Here is a 20,752-nt window from a genome sequence, read left to right on the forward strand (position 1 = left end):
TCATTTTTTTCTCTCTGGGAAGTTACAGTTTCTAACTTAAAGTTTACTATGTGTCAAGAGTTATAAAAGATGGTCTTGTAGAAACTGAGGCAATTAGAAAACTAAAACTCTAAAAGAAGAAAGGATGTTCAAAATGATTTTTAAATTGCATTTAACAAATGAAGTATCTCCTCCTTTAATCCTAGAGCCTCAAGAAGGGTTTGAAAGGAAGAATTGTAGAGAGACATTTCCATGCTTGAAAATATCAAGCATGATTTTGGCAGAAATCACAGCATAGGAAGATACTAGATTCTTGGGCAGTGAGATGTTTGCTGGTTTGGTATATTATCTCTGGCAGTTGTTGCCACATTTGATGTCTTCAGCTGCTTTGAAGATTCTGCAAAAGAAAAGTATTCATTTCTAACATTAAAAATTCATTATGTTGTCAACAGATTCATGTTGTAATCTGTTTATAGCCTTCTGTAGTTTTTTTCTCTTCTTCCTTCCTTTTTTTTTTTTTTTTTTTTGAGATTCATGCTGCAGACTTGTAGAAACTATAGACTAACCTACTACACAGGCACAATGTTGTAATAAAAGAGCACTTGACCGTAAAATCAGAAGACTTGGCAAGTCACCTACCCCCTGGGAGGCTCCATTTCCCCGTGGATAAATGGAACCCATAGTGGCTATCTTGCGGGGTTGTTGCAAATATTAAATGACAGGAAATATTACATGTGACAATTCTTGGAAAACAACTCCACAAATGCAAAAGGCTATCATTGTTAATAACTATTTGAAGGCTCTGATTTCTTAATATCTAGAGAAATTATTAAAAATTCCAATTGTGGAAAATTCAATTCTTCCAAAGCTTTTGATAGACATGTGGTGTGTTTTTATTATTTTTTTCATAGTACTCTAGGAACAATGTAAAGTTTCTTTCAGCCAGTATGTAATTGACCGTCTTTTAAATATGTGGCCATAATAATATCCTGCTTTAATGTAAATGCATAGTAAGGCAGTCTGTTGGGGGAAATACAGACATGAACAAGGCAGTCTGATAAAACAGCAAAGGAGGCAAAATAGATGCACATAATTAAGTTGTTTGATCAGTACTATGTTAGAGTTACAAAATCAATGGGAACACAGAGGGCGGAATGAGTTATTCCAATTTGTTGACTGGGGAAAGGCTTTATATTATGTAATACCTAGAATATAGGTGATTTTGTTTTTTTCTTTCTGCTGAGTCCAGTGTTGTTTTATGCAAACTATTTGGGTGGCTAACTTCCAGAAAAGCATTCTTTTTTACCCACTAGGTGTCTCTGAGTCAGTAAATGATCATAATGCTTTTTGTGCAACTACCAAGTCTAGGATCATCTACTGAGTCTGTGAGTTATAGAATAGAGAGAGGTGGTTCCCGCCTTCAAGGTACTTCTGGGCTAGTAGGGTGCTAAATAGAGATTGATGGGCTGGACCTGGTCGCCCATGCCTGTAATCCCAGCACTTTGGGAGGCTGAGGCAGGTGGATCACTTGAGGCCAGGAATTCGAGACCAGCCTGGCCAACATGGCATAATCCCTGTCTCTACTAAAAAAAAAAAAAAAAAATAGAGATGGATAGTCATGTTATCATTACAAATGCATAAAATCTTTACTATTAAATTGCTGTGATTGGGGAGAGGCTGAACATGGATCTTAGTGGCCACATGGAATGTAGGGTGGGCGGGCCGGGCACGGTGTCTCACACCTGCAATCCTAGCACTTTGGAAGGCCGAGGCACGCTGATTGTCTGAGGTCAGAAGTTCAAGACTGGCCTTGCCAACATGGCGAAACCCCATCTCTACTAAAAATACCAAAAAAAAAAAAAAAAAAAAATTAGCCAGGTGTGGTGGCACACATTTAGTCCCAGCTACTCGGGAGGCTGAGGCAGGAGAATCACTTGAACCTGGGAGATGGGGGTTGCAATGAGCCAAGATTGTGCCAGTGCATTCCTCCTGGGCAACAGAGCAAGACTCTGTCTAAAAAAAAAAAAAAAAAAGAAAAAGAAAGAAAGAAACAAAGTGGGATGTCTCACTCAATTGTCTCACCACAGGTCCATGCTATGGAAATTAAAGTCATCCAGCAGGATCTCTGAATTATCTCTTATATTGCTGACTTCTGAGCAGATAGCCCCTATTTTGCTATTTCTGATAAACATTCCATCCAGCTTTTGTGTTTGTTTTTTTATGTCTGTGTTTTCAAGTGTTCTTTTAATATGGGTTACTTGTGTGGTACTCTGATTTTTTTTTTTTTTTTTTTTTTAATAGAGTCTCACTCTGTTGCCCAGGCTGGAGTGCAGTGGTGCAATCTCGGCTCACTGCAACCTCCACCTCCCAAGTTCAAGCAATTCTCTGCCTCAGCCTCCTGAGTAGCTGGGATTACAGGTGCCTGCCACCACACCCAGCTACTTTTTGTATTTTTCGTAGAGACAGGGTTTCACCATCTTGGCCAGGCTGTCTTGAACTCCTGACCTCGTGATCCACCTGCCTCGGCCTCCCAAAGTGCTGGAATTACAGGTGTGAGCCACCGTGCCCGGCCAGTACTCTGATTTTTTGTTGTTACTGTTTTGTTTTGAAACTGAGTCTTACTCTGTCACCCAGGCTGGAGTGCAGTGGCACGATCTCTGCTCACTGCAACCTCTGCCTCCTAGGTTCAAGATTTTTCTGCCTCAGCCTCCCTAGTAGCTGGAATTACAGGCGTGAGCCACCATGCCTGGCTAATTTTTGTATTTTTAGTAGAGACGTGGTTTCACTGTGTTGGCCAAGCTGGTTTTGAACTCCTGACCTCAAATGATCCACCCACCTCGGCCTCCCAAAGTGCTGGGATTACAGGCATGAGCCACAATGCCCGGCAGGTACTCAGATATTTTTAAGCTGTGAATATAAGAAAATGCGCCTTCAGTGATTAAGAGAGCATGGGGTGAGTAGGGGCACCTGCAGTGATGAAGCACTAAAGCCTGGAAGCTAGCGATTAGAAATTTTCAAAATTTAGACTGGCCAGTAAACAAAGCATCAACCAAAGTTTAAAGTTAGGCTTGGCTGGCTCTTAGGGACAAAACTTGGAAAGTGGGCTCATGGTTACCGTGACAGAGATGCTGGAGTAAGGAATGTAGATGGCGCTCCCATCCATACAGAGTCTGTGGTCACTGGAAATGTGCCTAGCCATATGACTTAATGTGGGCTGGGAATTTCTTCTTCTTTATCTTTCTTTTTTGCGGGGGTGTTGCGGGGAGACAGTCTCATTCTTTTGCTCAGCTTGGAGTGCAGTGGTGCAATCACAACTCAACGCAGCCTCCAAACTCCTGGGCTCAATTCATTCTCCCACCTGCACCTCCTGAGTAGCTGGGACTATAGGTGCATGCCACCACGTCCAGCTAGTTTGGCTGACTTTCCTTCCCCTCCCTCCCTCTCTCCCTTCTTCCCTTCCCCCTTTCCCTCTTCGCTTTCCTTTTTTGTTTTGTTGTTTGGTTTTTTTTTTTTGGGTTTCGCCATGTTGCCCAGGCTGGCCTGGGCTGAAGCGATCTCCTCACCTCAGCCCCCCAAAGTGCTGAGATGACTGACATGAGCCTCTGCTTTTGGCAGGAAATTCTGTTCTTTCCATTTTTGTCATAGTCTCGAGGGACATAGAATTAAGTATTTACTTCCATTGCCTCATTCATTCATCAGACATTTATTAAGCACATAGTATTTCCTACTCATTTCTGGGACATTACTTCATCGACAGAGAATTGACATCTTTTAGCAGTTGCTTACCTGTGAAAAGATAGGGACTACCTTTAATTAGGGATTCTAGAGAAGAACTTGCGCCATTCACAGAGATGATCTTCTTGCCTTTCATTTGTTGATTTTTATGTATTTTATCCTTCAGACCAGTCATATCAGTAATAACAGCACTGTACTTCCGCCTGGTAGCTCACCAAAGCTTCAAGGATGTTATGCAGAATCCTTAGCCGGGAACGTGGCTGTTTACCAGGAAGACAAATCTTTGGGCAATTGACTCACCCGGCTTCCAGATATAATTTGAGCTCCCTTTTCCTACAGTGAGTTGTAGGTAGTATTATGAACACATGATTTTCAGGGCAGGCAGATATGTATTTTGAGCTGATGAGTCAAGACATATTTATTGCTAGTGTAAGAGGGATGAGGCTCCGTAGGTGACAGCTGCAATTTAGAGGAGTGGTTTTGGTTGGCTGATTAGCATGGAGCATTGGTGTTCCCTGATCTGTGCTCCTTTTGCCCACCTGGTTTAATGCTGTTGGTCCCTGACTGTGATTCATCCTTGAGTTCTTTCTTTGCTGCATGGTAGCTCAGAGATCAGTTTAAGTCATTTAAAAATAAATAAACATTTCACACTGAAGGAGTAGTTTTGCTCTTTGCATAAAGACAAGTTTCCCAAGACTTCCTGCTTAGTTCCATTTCTAGAATTTTTAGGTGCTCTTTCATATTATAGAAATAACATCTAATAGCTTTAGTAGGAGGTGATTAATCTTCCTCCCTTTCTCCCTCCTTTCTTCTGTCTTTGTCTCTCTGTCAGTATTTCATCTACTCAGAAATGTTTATTGAGCATCTACTTAGTGCCAGGTACTGATCATGACAGAGTTGGGGAGGCGCTGGTGCCAGTGCAGGAGAGGCCTGGGGGAAGTATAGTGGCGGATGTGAAAGAGTTCACTAACTTGTTGAGAGGGTTTGGGAAACTTTTGGAGAGGAGATACATTTCCTCTGAGCCTTGGAGCATGGACAGATGACTGGGCGAATGGAGGAGGATAGGCAAGGGCGGTTAGACCAAGGAAATGGCGAGGAGGCAGGAAAGAACATGGCAACTATTGTGGAGCACCACACACTTATGACAGCTCAGGTATGGGGTGTGTGGTGAGACATGAAGTTGGAAAAAAAAATAGTTTTGACTGGATGGTGAAGAGCCTGGGTGCTGTGTCAAGAGTTTGGATTTTTTCTTGATTAGGATCATTGGGTGTTTTGTTCTGTTTTTTTTTTTTGAGCTAAAATCCACATAATGTAAATTCACCATTAAATTTTTTTTTCTCCTCACGCTGTCTTATGGTGCTGAGTAAATCCATCATTTTAACCACTTTAAAGTATACAATTGAGTGACTTTTAGTGTTTTAACAAAGTTATGCAGCCACTGTCACTGTCTAATTTCAAAATGTTAGTAGGCAGTCCTCAGCCTCCTCTTCCCTCAACCTGTGGCAACCATTCATCTATTTTCTGTCTATGAATTTGCCTATTCTGGACATTTCTTATGAGTGGAATCACACAAGATGACTCTTTGTGTCTGGCATCTTTTACTTAGCATCATGTCTCAAAGTTCATCCATGTTACAGCATGTACTGATACATCATTCTTTTTTATGGCTGAATAATATTCCATTGTTTAAAGAGACCACATTTTGTTTATCCATCCATCAGGTGTTGGCTACTTTTGGGTTGTTTCCTCTTTTTGGCTATTGTGAATAACATTGCCATTCATGTTATCAGTTTTTGTGTGAACATGTGTTCTCAGTTTGTGTGGCTATATACTGAGAAGCATAATTGCTGAGTCATGTGATAATTCTGTGTTTAACTTCTGAAGGAACTGCAAAACTTTCCCAAGTCATTGGAGATTTTTAAGACAGATCAAAACAGATTCATTTCATTTTAACATCAGACACTTTAGCACAGTATTTTCTTTCGATGCTAACTATTTCTACTTCTGTTGGCAGTTTTCCTAGTTCAGGGCATCATAGCCCTCAGCAGGGAACCATGTCAGGCTCTTTTAAATCCTGTGGATTGATTGCTATAAAGAAATCTGTACCCAATAGCATAGGATAGGACAGAAAGAAGTGGTGTCAGGACATTGTCTCTCCCTCTATGATGTGTTTCAGAAATGAGTTTTTCTTTTCTAAACAGAACCCCTGATTAGATGATAGGCTACTATTAGGGAATTTATTATACTTATAAACAGTACTTGGATTCCCTGTAATTTGTTATAATTAATGCAAGAGTTCAAGAGCAGAAAGCAAGGATCAGGTTGTGGCATGTCTTTCTCTTTTGCAACACCTTGCTATCATTGGCCTTTTTTCACTAGTTAAGGCCTGTGTGTGTCTTTGTATGCATTTAAACAAATCTTATCCTTTTTAGGAAATAATTGCAATCCTTTGGCTCATTGAAACTGAAGGAATCTTATTAAGAAGTTGGGTGTCTCTGGCAAAATAGGGTATTTATTGATCAATGAATGTTGAAAACTTCTAGACTTGAACATTTGCCAAGAAAATCTTGTCTGTGTTTGGGTATATGCACATGCTTTTCTTCTCATGCATGTACACGTATTAGCTTATAGTACGAAAAAGCCTAGAAGAAAAACTTTCCCTTTTAAGGGTATCTTTGCTGGAGTTTTAGTTTTAGCTTTTCCTTTTGTTTGTTTGTGTTTTCCCCCTCCCTATGGGGTTATTTCAGTTTTGCATAGTTGCAGGAGTATTCGCTTTGTAGTTTGTTAGACAGTGCAGGCTTTTAATTGACTGTCAACTTGAACAGTCATTAAATGTAAAAGCTTTTAGATAGTGCATGGGTCAGGTATCAAACGCATTATTAGACTTTAGTAGTCATAAACTGAAATTCTTCTCAAGAGTTTTGAGGATAGAGGGATGGAGGGAGGGAGGCATTCAGGTTTATCTGGTTGCATGCCTGCATACATAGTATTTATCTGGTCCTGGCAGACCGAGAACAGCATGGGCCACCCTGTCCTTTATCTGGATTTACAGCTGTGAACACCCACTGGAATGGATGGAATGTGTTGGTTCCCTCCTATGGGTATCTCTGTCAATCTAAGATTTTAAATTATTCCCCTTTGCTCTCCTGTACCCCAGGACTCTAGGACTACTTGTCCTCGTTTCCCTCTTTTTTGTCTTTTATAGTAGAGAAACGTTTCCATTTGTTTCCATTTGCAGAATATAACATCAGCCAGAAACCAATGCTGTCTGGCACTTTGGTACATGCTGCACTTGAGAGAACTGGGTTCCAGTACATTCTAGCAAGATTCCTCTGATATTGCTAGTTATGAGGGAAGTTTTCTAGTGAGGAAAGCACATTTTAAGTCTTACCCTACTCTCAATAACAGTGACAGGACAGTTTGTCTTTCTGGGTCCTGGTCTGGTCCTCCACTCCAGTAGTTTTATGGAAAGTCTTCAAAAAGTGAGGAATTTAAGGATGGCCCCTCTCTCCAAATTGTCACATCCCTATTGACCGTGCCTATGGGGAGAGATAAGTTGGTTTAACTAAATTTGAACTCTAGAGGAGGGAAGAGCAGACCAGGAGCCGTGCGTGATGATAATGATTCTGCAGGTTGGTAGTTACAGCTTACAGAGTGCTTTCACTAACCTGTTTTTCAAACTAGGAAAGAAAGTTTTCTTTCTTACTCAGACCTCCTTGAGCAGTAGGGGGAGAAGGAGTAATGAATGGTTGATATATGCTATTAAATTTGGGTAACATTTTTTATGATCGATGATATAGAAGCTGCTCAGTGTAAACACGTAAAGACCGGTGTGTGATACTGACGATGCATTGCATTTTACTTTTTAAAAATCTGCATTTAGAAATACATACACATAAGGGCCCAGTTTGTACCTGCTGTTGGACACAGCCATTCCTTCCAGGTGGGAGCCTACAGTCAGAAACTCTGGTCTGTAGATTTTAGTTCTATCCCTCCATACTTCTTCGAAAATTAACATGTAGTTAAAATGTGTAACTCGATCTTCTTTCCCTTCCTTCTATCTCTGGGGCAGAAAAGTGAAATATCTCAGAGGCTGCTGCCAGGAGAAAAAACAGATCTGAATAACCATTGGCCACAGTATGAAACATGTCTTGTAATAGGATTTTTATGGAAAAGTTTCTCATTTCAACATTTGCCTCATATGCTGTAGCACAGACTGTCTAAGTAGGGGTGGGGAAAAGCTTGGTGATTGAAGCCCTTCTTTAGAAGCATCATAAAAATCACCGGGTAGTGGTGTTTTATTTTCACTTTTATTTTTAGACTTCAGTGAAATCGGTGGTTTGCCCAGAATGAGCAGGGATCAGATCCTGCCTTCGTCACTGTGGTTGTTCATGCTCAGATCTGGTTCTGGCCATGTCTTTAAGGAAGCAGTATTACCTTGGACGAGTCATTCTCCTCCCTCAACATAGTTGCCTTCTCTAAAAAATGAAAGGATTGGACTGGGAATTTAAAAATCCTTCCCTTATTAAATAGCTTAGGCTCTATCATGCTGCAGTGATGTATGGCCCCCAAGCCTCTGTGGCTTTCACAAACAAAGGTTTATTTGCTGCCCACCTGACAGGTCCACTGTGGGTCATCTGAGCCTCTGTTCCCAGCTGTCTTTGCCCAGGGCGCAGGCTCACTGAGCAACCTGCCCTCCCTGCTCACTGCAGGTCTCAGGGCAAAGGGAAGCAGAGGTGGAGAACCGGTCACTGGCTGTGGACACTTTTGCTTGGAAGCAATAATCACTTCCCGCTTCCATTCCCATTTCACTGGCCCCAAAGCTAGTCCCAGGTATAACAAGGTAGGCACGCATGACCCTGTTGGGAAGGCAGCAGACATTTGGAACCGTGACAAGGGCCCTGCTTCTCCTGTCTTCACCATCCTGTGACTTATGCTGAGCATGTTGCATCCTAGGGTGGTAGTGTGACCAAAATCAGATGCCAAGGCTTTAACCATTTTACATGGCTGTCTCCTGTTTTGGGCACATCTGCTGAACTGGTCTTGGAATGAAGATTTCACTTGTGGGGAGGGGTGGGTGAGATATTTTAAAGCAATGCATACCCGGCCTCTGAGTTCCTGGTGCCTTATTTGTAGTTCTGTGGTAATACCACCCATGCCTTTCAGAACACCACACGGACCTGCTCACTCTGAGGAGAATGAACAGAACTGCAAGTAAAACACAGTTGCAGACGTGCTGGGATAAATTCCTCATACGTGAATTTAAAAGAGAGCATAAAGATCTTAGCAATTAATCTCTAAATGTTGAAGATATTGTTATGGGCTATAATTTTGAAGGGATCCTTTGATACCTCTGTCAAAAGTACTATGTCAAACTCCTATGGGAGGAAGTGACTTGGAAAAGTCACTTATTTTCTTACCATCAGATGAGGAGATTCCAGATAGATGAAGCCCCCAGAGACTAGGTCATAGCATGTTAGTTCCCAATAGATAACACTGATTATTAGGACGCTTTTTTTATTTCACCCCGAGAAATCTGTATTTAATAAAAAGTTAATCTTTAAAAACAAAATTTAAAAATTTGAAAATACAAAATTTTACCTTTATTCAAGAAGCATAATTATGTTCACCAATTCTTAGAGGAGGAGCAGAATCCTAACCTAAAACCATTCATTGGGCCTCAAGAGTCAGATGGACTATTTCCAGGTCTTTGAATATGAAAAATATTAGAAAGTTTTCCTTGTGAGCTTGGATTTTCAGAGAGGATCTCTTCGGAAAGTTGGCAAATACTTACTTTCCTGGCATGAAAATTGTTTTTTTTTTTTTTTCCTTTTCCCCTCCACCCAAAGCTATGACAGGGTGGAGTATACTTCCATGAAATTGCATGCTTCCAAAATAGAATTCACTGTTATAGTTTACTACTGTTATAATTGAATTGCTAATGAGAAATAAGCAAAGAGCAGGCATTCTAGAAATAGAATTTCAACTCCTGTTGTCAAATTTAGTCATCATATTTGATAGAATTATAATATTTTATAAAACTGCCTTTTGTGCAAAATTGTACCAGCCAAACAATTTCCAAAGTGGTTTGAATTTCATTCTCGTTTCTGCAGTCTTACACGGTAGTACCCACAATCTCGTGGTAATAGCACCCTATCATTGCTGCTGTTTAGATTCTCTCCTAGTTTGGATGGCTTCCAGGAGAGAGCCCTGCTTGCTTCAGCTCCTTATTTTTATATTCCAGCAAAATCCTACACCCAACCTACATGATTAGGAACGTTCCTGGTGTTCCTTGCTAGTGGATTGTGAGTCACTGTTTCCTAGGATAGAATGGATCTGTAACAGAACTTGCTGACACATTATAGAAATGATAGCTATAGAAGAAAGTTGGAAGCAGCAGATTTTTAAGAACTAGAGCTATTGTTTTGGTGGCAGATTAATTGGTTACTGGTCTACTCCCAAAGGTATTCTCTAATAAATAATCTTAGCTGATCATTTTCATCTCCAAGATAACAGGTAACAAAGCTCTACCTCTGACAGATAATGCCAGGTTAACACCTTTTCAGATGTTTTACTCCTTGGTTCTTAATCACTGAACCCTTGGATAGTACACTAGACAAAAACATGATCACAGTGATCAAAAAGATATATGCATCCTTGTAAGGTGGAGACTGTTTTAGCACTCTCCAAGATACTACTCAGCATCTAGCAGACTTGCACCCATAGAAAGTGCATGCATGATAGCTATGGGTTAAAATATCTGTTTGTCTTTCTGGCTTGGAGAGCAGCAAATAGGTCAAAACCACTCCAGAAAGATGAGAAGGAATGAATGGCATGTAGATGAGATTCAAACATTTTATAATTAGTAGGAATTGGTGAAATTTACCATTCTTTCCTACTTTGAGATTTTGCTTTTTGTTTTGCTTTGTGATTTTTTTCTAGCCCATATTAGGTTTGACTAAAAAGGATTTTTAAGTAACTCCCAGTGTTTGCCCTTCTGATTTAAGTATAGGTTTTTCCCGCCAAAGAGTGGCATGGCTGTCTTTATCCTGTTTAGTACACCCAAGAGGAGAGGAGAAGGACTCTACTGGAGCATGCACGGAGCCCAGTTCCTTCCCTCAAACAGGCATTGGATTGACTGTTGTATAATGATGCCTGTGACATCAACATGGTAGAGCCAGCAGTAATTAGCTCTCAGCGCCGATTGCCTCTCTCCAGGAAAGTTGGGCTTTGGTTCACTTATGGGTTCCCTTGATTGAGATGCCAAAGTGAAGTTAAAATACAGAGTTATAGTTACCAGGAGCAAAAGGATTGTTAGCATTTACCAGGAATTAATGCTAGAGAAGTGTGATTGTTGTAGTTGTGATTATGTGTTGAGAGTATGGTCAAAGGAAGTGGAGTCCTGGGAAATAAACGTCGAGTGAGAAATTTTCTAAATGTTTTAGGTAATTCTAAGAGTGCTTTTTTATTGGTAGGGAAACAGTACACTGTATTAGCTCCTGAGGGCACTTGTCTAGTCTGAGACTTGATGTGTTTGAGCACGATTCTGTCCATCTGTACTTTGCTGGTTTGAGAATTTACTTCAGTTTGGAAGGTTGCATCAGATTAGATTTTTCTGATTCACAGATGTGTAAGGTGAAAACTGTATTTGATTTTTTAGTGGAATTACAAATTATTTGGCCTGTTTGTGATCTGCCTTACCAAACTTATGAGTTTGAAAGGTGATGTGTTTCTAGAATGCATTCAGGAACGCACACTGTTGAATGTAGCTTTGGCAGTCGTGTTGTTATGGGTCTCCAGGTGTGCAAAAGTATTTTCATTCTTGGACTCTGTTATGAGGACCTGGTCCTTATCAGTAGTTTATCCTGCTGGCCTACAAATAAGTGATGTGATGAGAATCCTCTCAAGCTCAGAATGAACAGGATGTGGCACCTGCTACATCAAACAAAGATAAATACAGGCAGAGGTCACTTTCCATCTTTTATAGAAATGACCTTTATCAGCATCACAGGCATGTCCTGCTGCGTACACAAGGTTTTACATCTAGAGGCATCTATGTTGTGGGAATATATTCCAAGTATGTGTTTTTAAGGTTGTTTGTTCCTCTATTCCCATGAACAGATATCAGTATTACCTGCAAGTCAAAAAAGATGTGCTTGAAGGGCGATTACGATGTACATTGGACCAGGTGATTCGGCTAGCCGGCCTAGCTGTGCAAGGTAAGACATAGTTATGAGCAGCATGTGAAATTCCATTTTCTGTTTGATCATGGTGTTGCCGGCCTCTCAGAGTGAGAAGTTAGATTTACTTAAATGATCCCTTGGTAATGCTCCCTTTTTATTTCAAGTTATCTTACGTGAAAAATGCAAAGTTAGTGATTTTTGGTGGCTGGGCGGTAGATTTCTCAAAGCTGTTTGCAAACTGCTCATGCTTGTATAATTACAGTTTTATTTGAGGAAATACCAGCTTTTATTCTGCCTTTAATTAAGGCTACATTTCAGGGTTTGTGGAACATTTTCTCAGAATTATTCCAAGGCACAATGTGGTCATATTCTGTGGCTTGATGCTGCAAAGGTGTTACTATCACAACTTCTTTGAGTGTGATAGCTTTAAACATTATAGTATAATGTATTCTAATGCAGTTAAAGAGGTAAATTTAAAATCCATGATTGTAACATGAAACAACAAATGTGTATTGGACTGAATTTATCTTTCAACCCATCCTATATAGGTTTATATTACATAGCTGTTTTTTGCCTTCTCTAAATTGTTATGTGTGGGACTTTATATGTATATTTTATACATTATGGTTTATTGAGTGGTGGCTTAACTGCCTTCAGTTATATTGAAAGCAAGATAGGCCATATTGAAAGCAAGCTAGGCGAGCGCGGTGGCTCACGCCTGTAATCCCAGCACTTTGGGAGGTCGAGGCGGGTGAATCACTGGAGGTCAGGGGTTCGAGACCAGCCTGGCCAACATGGTAAAACCTTGTCTCTAATAAAAATACAAAAATTAGCCAAGCATGGTGGCGCACACCTGTAATTCCAGCTACTCAGGAGGCTGGAGCACGAGAATCGCTTGAACCTGGGAGGTGGAGGTTACAGTGAGCTGAGATCACACCACCACACTCCAGCCTGGGTGACAAAGCTAGACTCTGTCTCAAAAAGTAAAAATTAAAAACATTTTTTTAAAAAAGCAAGAAGATGGTAATATAGTTTTTGAAAAGAAACTTTTCCTTTTAGTCATTTTCTTGAAAACCAGCTTCTCTGCAAGTGTGAGCCAGCCAGCAGCTGGGTTCTTCCTGCATGGACTGTTGTTTTAGAAGGTGGGAACTGACTTCCCATCCCAGACATTGGACTGAATTGAATCATCTCAGATCTAAGTGTCTGAAGAGGCAGCCCTTCTCCTGACCTCTTTCATTCTGAAGTATTAACAACTTAACAATTTCTGTTAGGAGTACAATTTCTATACAGTTAGCTTCTGTTGTAATTCTGTGGGTGGAAACAGGCAAAATCTGATGTATCACCTCTGTCTGCTTAAAGACTGGAGGGGAAGAAACAACAGCCAGTTATGATAGAGAAATCAGAGGTAGCATTGTTGAAATAATGGGAAAGATCAATATGTCCCTCATTGTCAAATTGGGTCTTTCTTCTTTTAAAAAGCTTTCATTGGGCTGGATGTGGTGGCTCATGCCTGTAATTCCAGCACTTTGGGAGGCCAAGGCGAGAGGATTACTTGAAACCAAGAATTTGAGACCACCCTGGGCAACAAAACGAGACCCTGTCTCTACGAAAAAAAGTAAAAATAAAAAATTAGCCCAGCATGGTGGTGTGCACCTGTAGTCCCAGCTACTCAGGAGACTGAGGTGGGAGGATCGCCTGAGTCCAGGAGTTTGAGGCTGCAGTGGGCTATGATCAATTCACTGCACCCCAGCCCAGATGACAAAGCAAGACCCTGTCTCTGAAAAAGTAAATAAATAAATAAAAAGCTTTGTTTACTGCATGTACTCTTTCCTGTCACTACTCAATCATTAGGCTTATTGTGGGCATCCTGGATATTGGAGGATCCTTGAGGAATTTGGTGAACTTACTCCGGATTCCCTTTTTGTTGGGTCCTTGAAGCTAGCTGTTCAGTCTGATGAAACCTCCTCTAACTAATCCTTTTCAAATAACTTTTTTTTGAGAACACTTATTGCGTTTTTTGAAAGATACATTAACAGAAATATAAGTTGTGGTGGAATGTGATAATCAATTATTGAACTTGGAAATAGGCAGAGCGAGTGATGTTTGCTATTCTTGAATGCTGCACCTAATTGGTAATTTGTTACATGCTGAGTTTGTAGGTTGACGTTTATTTTTTACCTTCTAGCAACTTCTCAACATTGGTGCATGGGGTGTGTATCCTCTCATCCTATGTCTCTTGTTACCTTAAAGATACCTGGATCCATTTCTATCTGATGCTAAATATTTTACATGAAATTAAAATTTCATGCAGGTTTAGTTTTTAGGAGAGCAAGCAAGATAAGAAGCAAGACTTTATATATTTCATTTAGCATGTGCTCAAACTGTACCACGGTGACATGAAAACAGGGAAAACAGAATTTTTGGCATCTTGTAACATGTGAAGTTATTTAGAAGGTGTAAAGATATTTGAGGTTGCTTGCCAAGGGTGATTTACAGTGGGAATTTCCAGCTGCATATATATGAAAAGATGCAGATGGGTTTGGCTCTTCAGTTCTCCCGATTAACCTTGAGTTAAAAAGTCTTCTTGGCAGATATTCTTATGATATGAGTTGATGCATATTTAACAAACAGATAGATATAGGTTTGTTTAAATTTTTTTAAATGGCCTTTAGGAATTGTTTTCAAATTTCTTCATTATTTCTAAAAATTCATGTAGTGGTGCTTACATGCTGATATTTACCATATTGTTAGATAAAAGTAACTATGTCAAACATATCTTGGCACTATTTTTATTTAATAGTAGTGAGAAATAGGATGAAATGTGAAGAATAATGTGGTGATGAGTTTGCCCTATTTTATTCCATCTTTAATTTCATATAATGAATACTGCCCTTCCATCTTCTTTTCTTCTCAGCTGATTTTGGAGACTATAATCAGTTTGATTCTCAAGATTTCCTCAGAGAGTATGTGCTATTTCCTATGGTAAGTGTAATTTCATTTTTCTTAATTAATTTTCTATCTTCTTTGGACATTTAGTTCTTTCCTTTGAAAATTTCAGGAATTTACATATGCATGTTCCCTGGGGAAAAAGTCGATGGGTTTATAAAGTAGGGGCAAGTTTTATAAAACACACTGAGAAGGTATAAATGCCTCCTTCTGCCTCAAGACACTTCCCTAATTTCTTTTTCAGATAGTTTCTTATTAGTGTATAAAAATGCTACTGATTTTTCTATGCTGATTTTGTAACCTGAAACTTTACTAAATTTGTTTCTCAGTTCTGTCAGTTTTTTTGTGGAATCTTTAGGGTTTTCTACATATAAGATCATGTCATCATCAAGCACAATTTTACTTCTTCCTTTCTCATTTGGCTGCTTTTTATTTCTCTTGCCTAATTGCTCTGGCTAGGACTTCCAGTACTATGTTTAATAGAAGTAGTGAGAGTTGGCAGAAAACAATCCCATTTACAATGGCATTAAAAAAAAAATACCTAGGAGTAAATTTAACTGAGGAGGTGAAAATTCTGTATGCTGGAAACTATAAAACATTGATGAAATAAATTTAAGATGACACAAATGGAAAGATACCCCATCTTTGTGGATCAGAAGAATCAATAATGTTAAAATGTCTGCCAAAAGTAATCTACAAATTAATGCAATCCCTATCAAAATTCCAACATCATTCTTCAGGAAAATAGAAAACAATCCTAAAATTCATATGGAATCACCAAAGACCCCAAATAGCCCAAGTAATTTTGAGCAAAAGAACTAAGGAGGAGATACCACACTACCTTATTTCAAACTGTATTTCAAAGCTGTAGTAATTAAAACAATATGGGACTAGCAAAAAAATAGACACAATGACCAATGGAAAAGAATAGAATGCCCAGAAGTAAATCACACACATCTAAAACCAATAGATTTTTCAACAGAGGGGCCAAGAACACACTGGTGAAAGGGCAGTATCTTCAGCAATTGGTGCTGGGAAAACTGGCCGTCTACGTGCAGAGGACTGAATTTGGATCCTTATCTCACCCTTTGTACAAAAATAAATTCAAAATGTATTAAAGACTTAAATGTGGCCAGGCGCGGTGGCTCACGCCCATAATTCCAGCACTGTGGGGGGCCTAGGTGGCCGGATCACAAGGTCAAAAGATGGAGACCATCCTGGACAATATGGTGAAACCCCATCTCTACTAAAAATACAAAAATTAGGGGGGAGGGGGGAGGGATAGCATTGGGAGATATACCTAATGCTAGATGACGAGTTAATGGGTGCAGCGCACCAGCATGGCACATGTATACATATGTAACTTACCTGCACATTGTGCACATGTACCATAAAACCTAAAGTGTAGTAATAATAAAAAAAAAAAAATTACTTAGGGAAGAGCTGCCAGACAAAGTAAATTGAAATCTCCTAGCTTTCAAACACATGCGTATGTATAATAAGCTGTAAGGTGTAACAAATATTGGTGGCATGAAAAAGAAAAACAAACATTCACTAATAATTCCAGAGAAGTAACATGGGTTAATCAGGTTAATGTTTTCGCCTTGTTCCCCAATAGAGGGAGGCTGAATATCATCTGTCAGTGTCTCTACTGATGCCACTATAAAGAGACATAAATGTGATGTCTTGAACAATAGAGTATAATTAACAGCGTTCAATGTGATGATATTTGAATAAATGAAAATGCAAATTGAAAGATAAAAAAATAAAATAAAAATAAAAAAAATACAAAAATTAGCTGGGCTTGGTGGCGCACGCCTCTAGTCCCAGCTACTCAGGAGGCTGAGGCAGGAGAATCACTTGAACCCAGGAAGTGGAGGTTGCAGTGAGCCGAGATTGTGCCACTGCACTCCAGCCTAGCGACAAAGCAAGACTTTGTCTCAAAAAAAAAAAAAAAAAAAAAGACTTACATGTAAGACCTGAAAGTATAAAACACTAGAAGAAAACATGGGGGAAAAGCTACATGACGTTGGTCTGGGCAGCGATTTCTTGCATATGACCCCAAAAACATAGGCAACAAAAGTAAAAATAAATAAATGAGATTGCATCAAACTAAAAAGCTTCTGTACAACAAGGAAACAACAGAGATAAAGAGACAACCCACACATTGAAAGAAAATATTTGCAAATTATACATCAGATAAGGGGCTCAAAATATATAAGGAACTCAAACTACTCAACAAGAAAACAAATAGCCCTATTAAAAAAATGGTCACGGGACCTGAATAGACGTTTCTCAAAAGAAATATACAGAAGGCCAACAGACATATGAAAAATGCCCAGCATCACTAATCATCAGGGAAATGCAAATTAAAACCACAATGAAATACCACCTCACACCTGTTACATTGGCTGTTATCAGAAAGATGAACAATAACAAGTGGTACTGAGTATGAGGAGTAAAGTCTTACTGAGCATGAGGAGTATTGAGCGTGAGGAGTAAAGTCTTGAGTATTGAGCATGAGGAGTAAAAGATAACAAGTGTTATTGAGCATGAGGCCTAAAGGAGGTATAACTTCCAGCCATTTTGGAAAACAGTTTAGAGGTTCCTTGAAAAATTAAAAATAGAACTACCATATAATCCAGCAGTCTCACTTCTGGGTATATATCTAAAGAAAATGAAATGGTATGTCAAAGAGATGTCTACACTCCCATGATCATTGCCACATTATTCATGATTGCCAAGATATGGAAACAACCTAAGTTCTCACCAGCAGATCAATGGGTAAAAATGGTGTATACACACAATGGAATACTATTTGGCCTTAGAACAGAATTTTGTCATTTGCCGTAAGATGGATGAATGTAGAGCACGTTATGCTAAGTGAAAAATCAGGCACAGAAAGACAAATACTGCCCACTTGCATGTGGAATCAAAAGAAGTTGAACTTACAGATGTAGAGAGTGGAATGGTGGTTACCAAAGCTGAGTGTTGGGTGGAAGGAGGAAATGTTGATCGAAGGGTACAAAGTCAGGAATAAATTCTGGTGATCTGTTGCACAGCAAGGTGACTATCGTTGATAATAATGTGTATTACAAAATTGCTAAAAGAGTAGATTTTAAATGTTCCCACCACAAAGAAATGATAATTATAAGAGATGATGGATATGTTAATTAGACTAACTTGCCAATTCCACAATATATACATGTGTCACAACATCACATTGTACCATAAATAGATGCAATTATTATTTGTCAATAGAATTAAAGGTTTGTTTTGTTTTAACAAAAAAGTCATTTCCCTGCTTTGCTTCCCTCTCTCTCATTTACTCTCTACCCTCTGGCACGCTGGCTCTTTTTTTTTCTGAACGTACTGAGCTGCTTCTTACCCCAGAGCCTTTGTAGGTGGGTTTCCTCTGCCTGGAATGCCCTGCTCCAGATCTTTATGACATTGAGGTCGCAATTCAAATATTACCTCCCAGAGAGTTCTTCCTTTCCTTGACCACCTGTCTCATACACCCTCACCATCCTTCCTGTTAAACCAGTTTTCCTATGTGTAGTTCTGTATCTGGCGTTATTCATTCTTATGTATGTACATATGTATGTATTTATTATTGTCAGCTAGATGGTCAGTTCTGTGGTCTTTAAACAGGGACCCTGTCTTGTTCACTTTCATCTGGCACACAGCCTGTGCTCACAAACATTTTAGAATGAATCAATAAAGTAAAATGCCCATTCCTGGGTTGAAGTAAAGATAAGACTAGGTTTTAACCCCTGGGAAATTTTTGTTGGTTGGTTGGTTGGTTTGTTGGTGGGTAGCTTCAGAGTAAAAGAGAAGAGTGTTAATGAGGAGGGATTAAAATTTTTTGAAAGTCATTTTTAGGGAACAGCTATAACCAATCAACATTCTGGCTCTGGTTTCAGAAATCATGATCATTCACTACTTATTTTTTCGGTCAACTCTTTCACCCCAAGCACTGACCTGGGAGACTAACACCCAGGGGATGAAATTATATAAGAAATGGTTCTTGTTTTCAAGGATACTACAGAGTGGTTGGTTAAATAGGAAGTTTGCAAAATCAGAATAAAAAGCCAAGCGTGATAAAGTGTGATCAAAATTTTATATGGGGAGAGGTCACATGCCCTTGGGGGATTAGGGAAGGCTGAAAGACTAATGGCATGTGAGCTATTAGGCAAAGAGATAGGGAGCAAGGAATGATTTAGACAGAGAAGGAGCAGAGGCAGTGTGGCCTGGGTGTTCAGAAAGCATCCACTGGCTGGTTTGACTGTAGCTACTGGAGGGGAGTTGTGGCAGGTGAGACTGGAAACTTCTGAGGAGTTAGAATGCATGGGCTCCTTCGAGTTCTGCAGACCCCACACTTTGAGAACTGCTGGATTCGAGCTGGTCAGCTGGGAATCTGTTGTATTCTGGGCAAAGGATATAATTTAGGTGTTAGTGAAAGAAAAACAAGAAAGCAAAGCAAGGGATATTTTGAAGTAAAACAGGTAAAATCTGTCAACTTATCAGTGATGGCGTATGGGAGAAAGTAGAGTGTCTGGTGACAAAGGTTTTAGGTTTTGAGAGACTAGGATAGGTAAGTCTAGAATTATCCATATTAGTGCATGAGGTCAGTCTAAATTGGTCCAAAGCCAATCTTGGTCTTAATGGTTAGGGAATATTGCACATCTCTAACTTTTCATGAATAACTCCATTCGTTCTTTTTTTTTTTTTTTTTTTTTTTTTTGAGACGGAGTTTCACTCTTGTTGCCAGGCTGGAGTGCAATGGCACCATCTCAGCTCACTACAACCTCCGCTTCCTGCCTCAGCCTCCCGAGTAGCTGGGATTACAGGTGCCCACCACCATGCCCAGCTAATTTTTTGTTTTTTTAGTAGAGACGGGGTTTCACCATGTTGGCCAGGCTGGTCTTGAACTCCTAACCTCAGGTGATCCACCCGCCTCAGCTTCCCAAAGTGCTGGGATTACAGGCGTGAGCCACTGTGTCCAGCCTCCATTCTTATTTTATTTCCCTCCAAGTAAACAGTGGTATTATCTGCTGTGCCTGCTGTTTTCATACCTTATTAATTCTGCTCATTAAATGAAACTCCAGAGATTAACATGTTACTTAACAGAGCAGTTCTTCATAGGGCTTAATGTCAGTATGCTTGAGTCAACATTTCTAATGTCTCAGAAGCTCATCCCAAAAGTCAGGGTGTTTCCCAACGTGCTTGGTGGGAGGAAAGTGAGGCTCAAACCTTAGAATTTTACAGTGTGTACATGTTTGTGTCAAATGGGGTAGTTGGTATTGGAGGGTTGATAATTTCCTACTTTTTATTCGCCTTACTCTCATTAAAGGCCTTTATTACGTTGCCTTTAGGAAGAGACCAGGTTTGGGTGCTTCTCAGAGTTTTCAAAGGTGATTACCAGCATGATATTTATGAGTTTGTAGATGGTAAAATGCTCTGACAGGTTAAAGTGCTATGAAGTAGTAAAGGAGTTATTTTGTGCAACATACCTCTTTCAGAATGAGACTGTTTCCACTAAACTCTAGGCAAATCAGATATGTAAACAGCATAAACTTCATAAATCTCATCATTGGACAGACAAATATTGACATTGTTATTCTTGGATCTAAAATGGCTCTCTTCAGGGTGGTAGCCGCTAACCGTATGTGGATATTTACATTCAAATTTAAATTAATGCAAGTTAAATAAAATTAAAAATTTAGTTGCTAGATTGCATTGGCTACTTTTTTTTTTTTTTTTAGACAATCTCGCTCTGTCACCCAGGCTGGAGTGCAGTGGCGCAATCTCAGCTCACTGCAATCTCCGCCTCCTGGGTTCAAGCGATTCTCCTGCCTCAGCCTAAGTCCCTCCTGTGACAACTGGCACGTGCCACCATGCCTGGCTAA

General features: G+C 39.7%; 1 protein-coding gene across 5 annotated transcripts in view; it reads left to right on the forward strand.

Annotated features, from left to right (window-relative positions):
- Window positions 1–20,752, forward strand: part of PTPN14 (protein tyrosine phosphatase non-receptor type 14) — a 206,031-nt gene that overhangs the window by 126,233 nt on the left and 59,046 nt on the right. For all 5 annotated transcript variants that reach the window (XM_063672223.1, XM_054452233.2, XM_063672224.1 and 2 more), the window contains exons 4-5: window positions 11,836–11,933; window positions 14,812–14,879. In XM_063672223.1, the coding sequence (XP_063528293.1) occupies window positions 11,836–11,933; window positions 14,812–14,879 (166 nt within the window). The remainder of the gene's footprint in view (window positions 1–11,835; window positions 11,934–14,811; window positions 14,880–20,752) is intronic.

The sequence above is a fragment of the Pongo pygmaeus genome, chromosome 1 (assembly GCF_028885625.2).
Source record: "Pongo pygmaeus isolate AG05252 chromosome 1, NHGRI_mPonPyg2-v2.0_pri, whole genome shotgun sequence".
Lineage (NCBI taxonomy): Eukaryota > Metazoa > Chordata > Mammalia > Primates > Hominidae > Pongo > Pongo pygmaeus.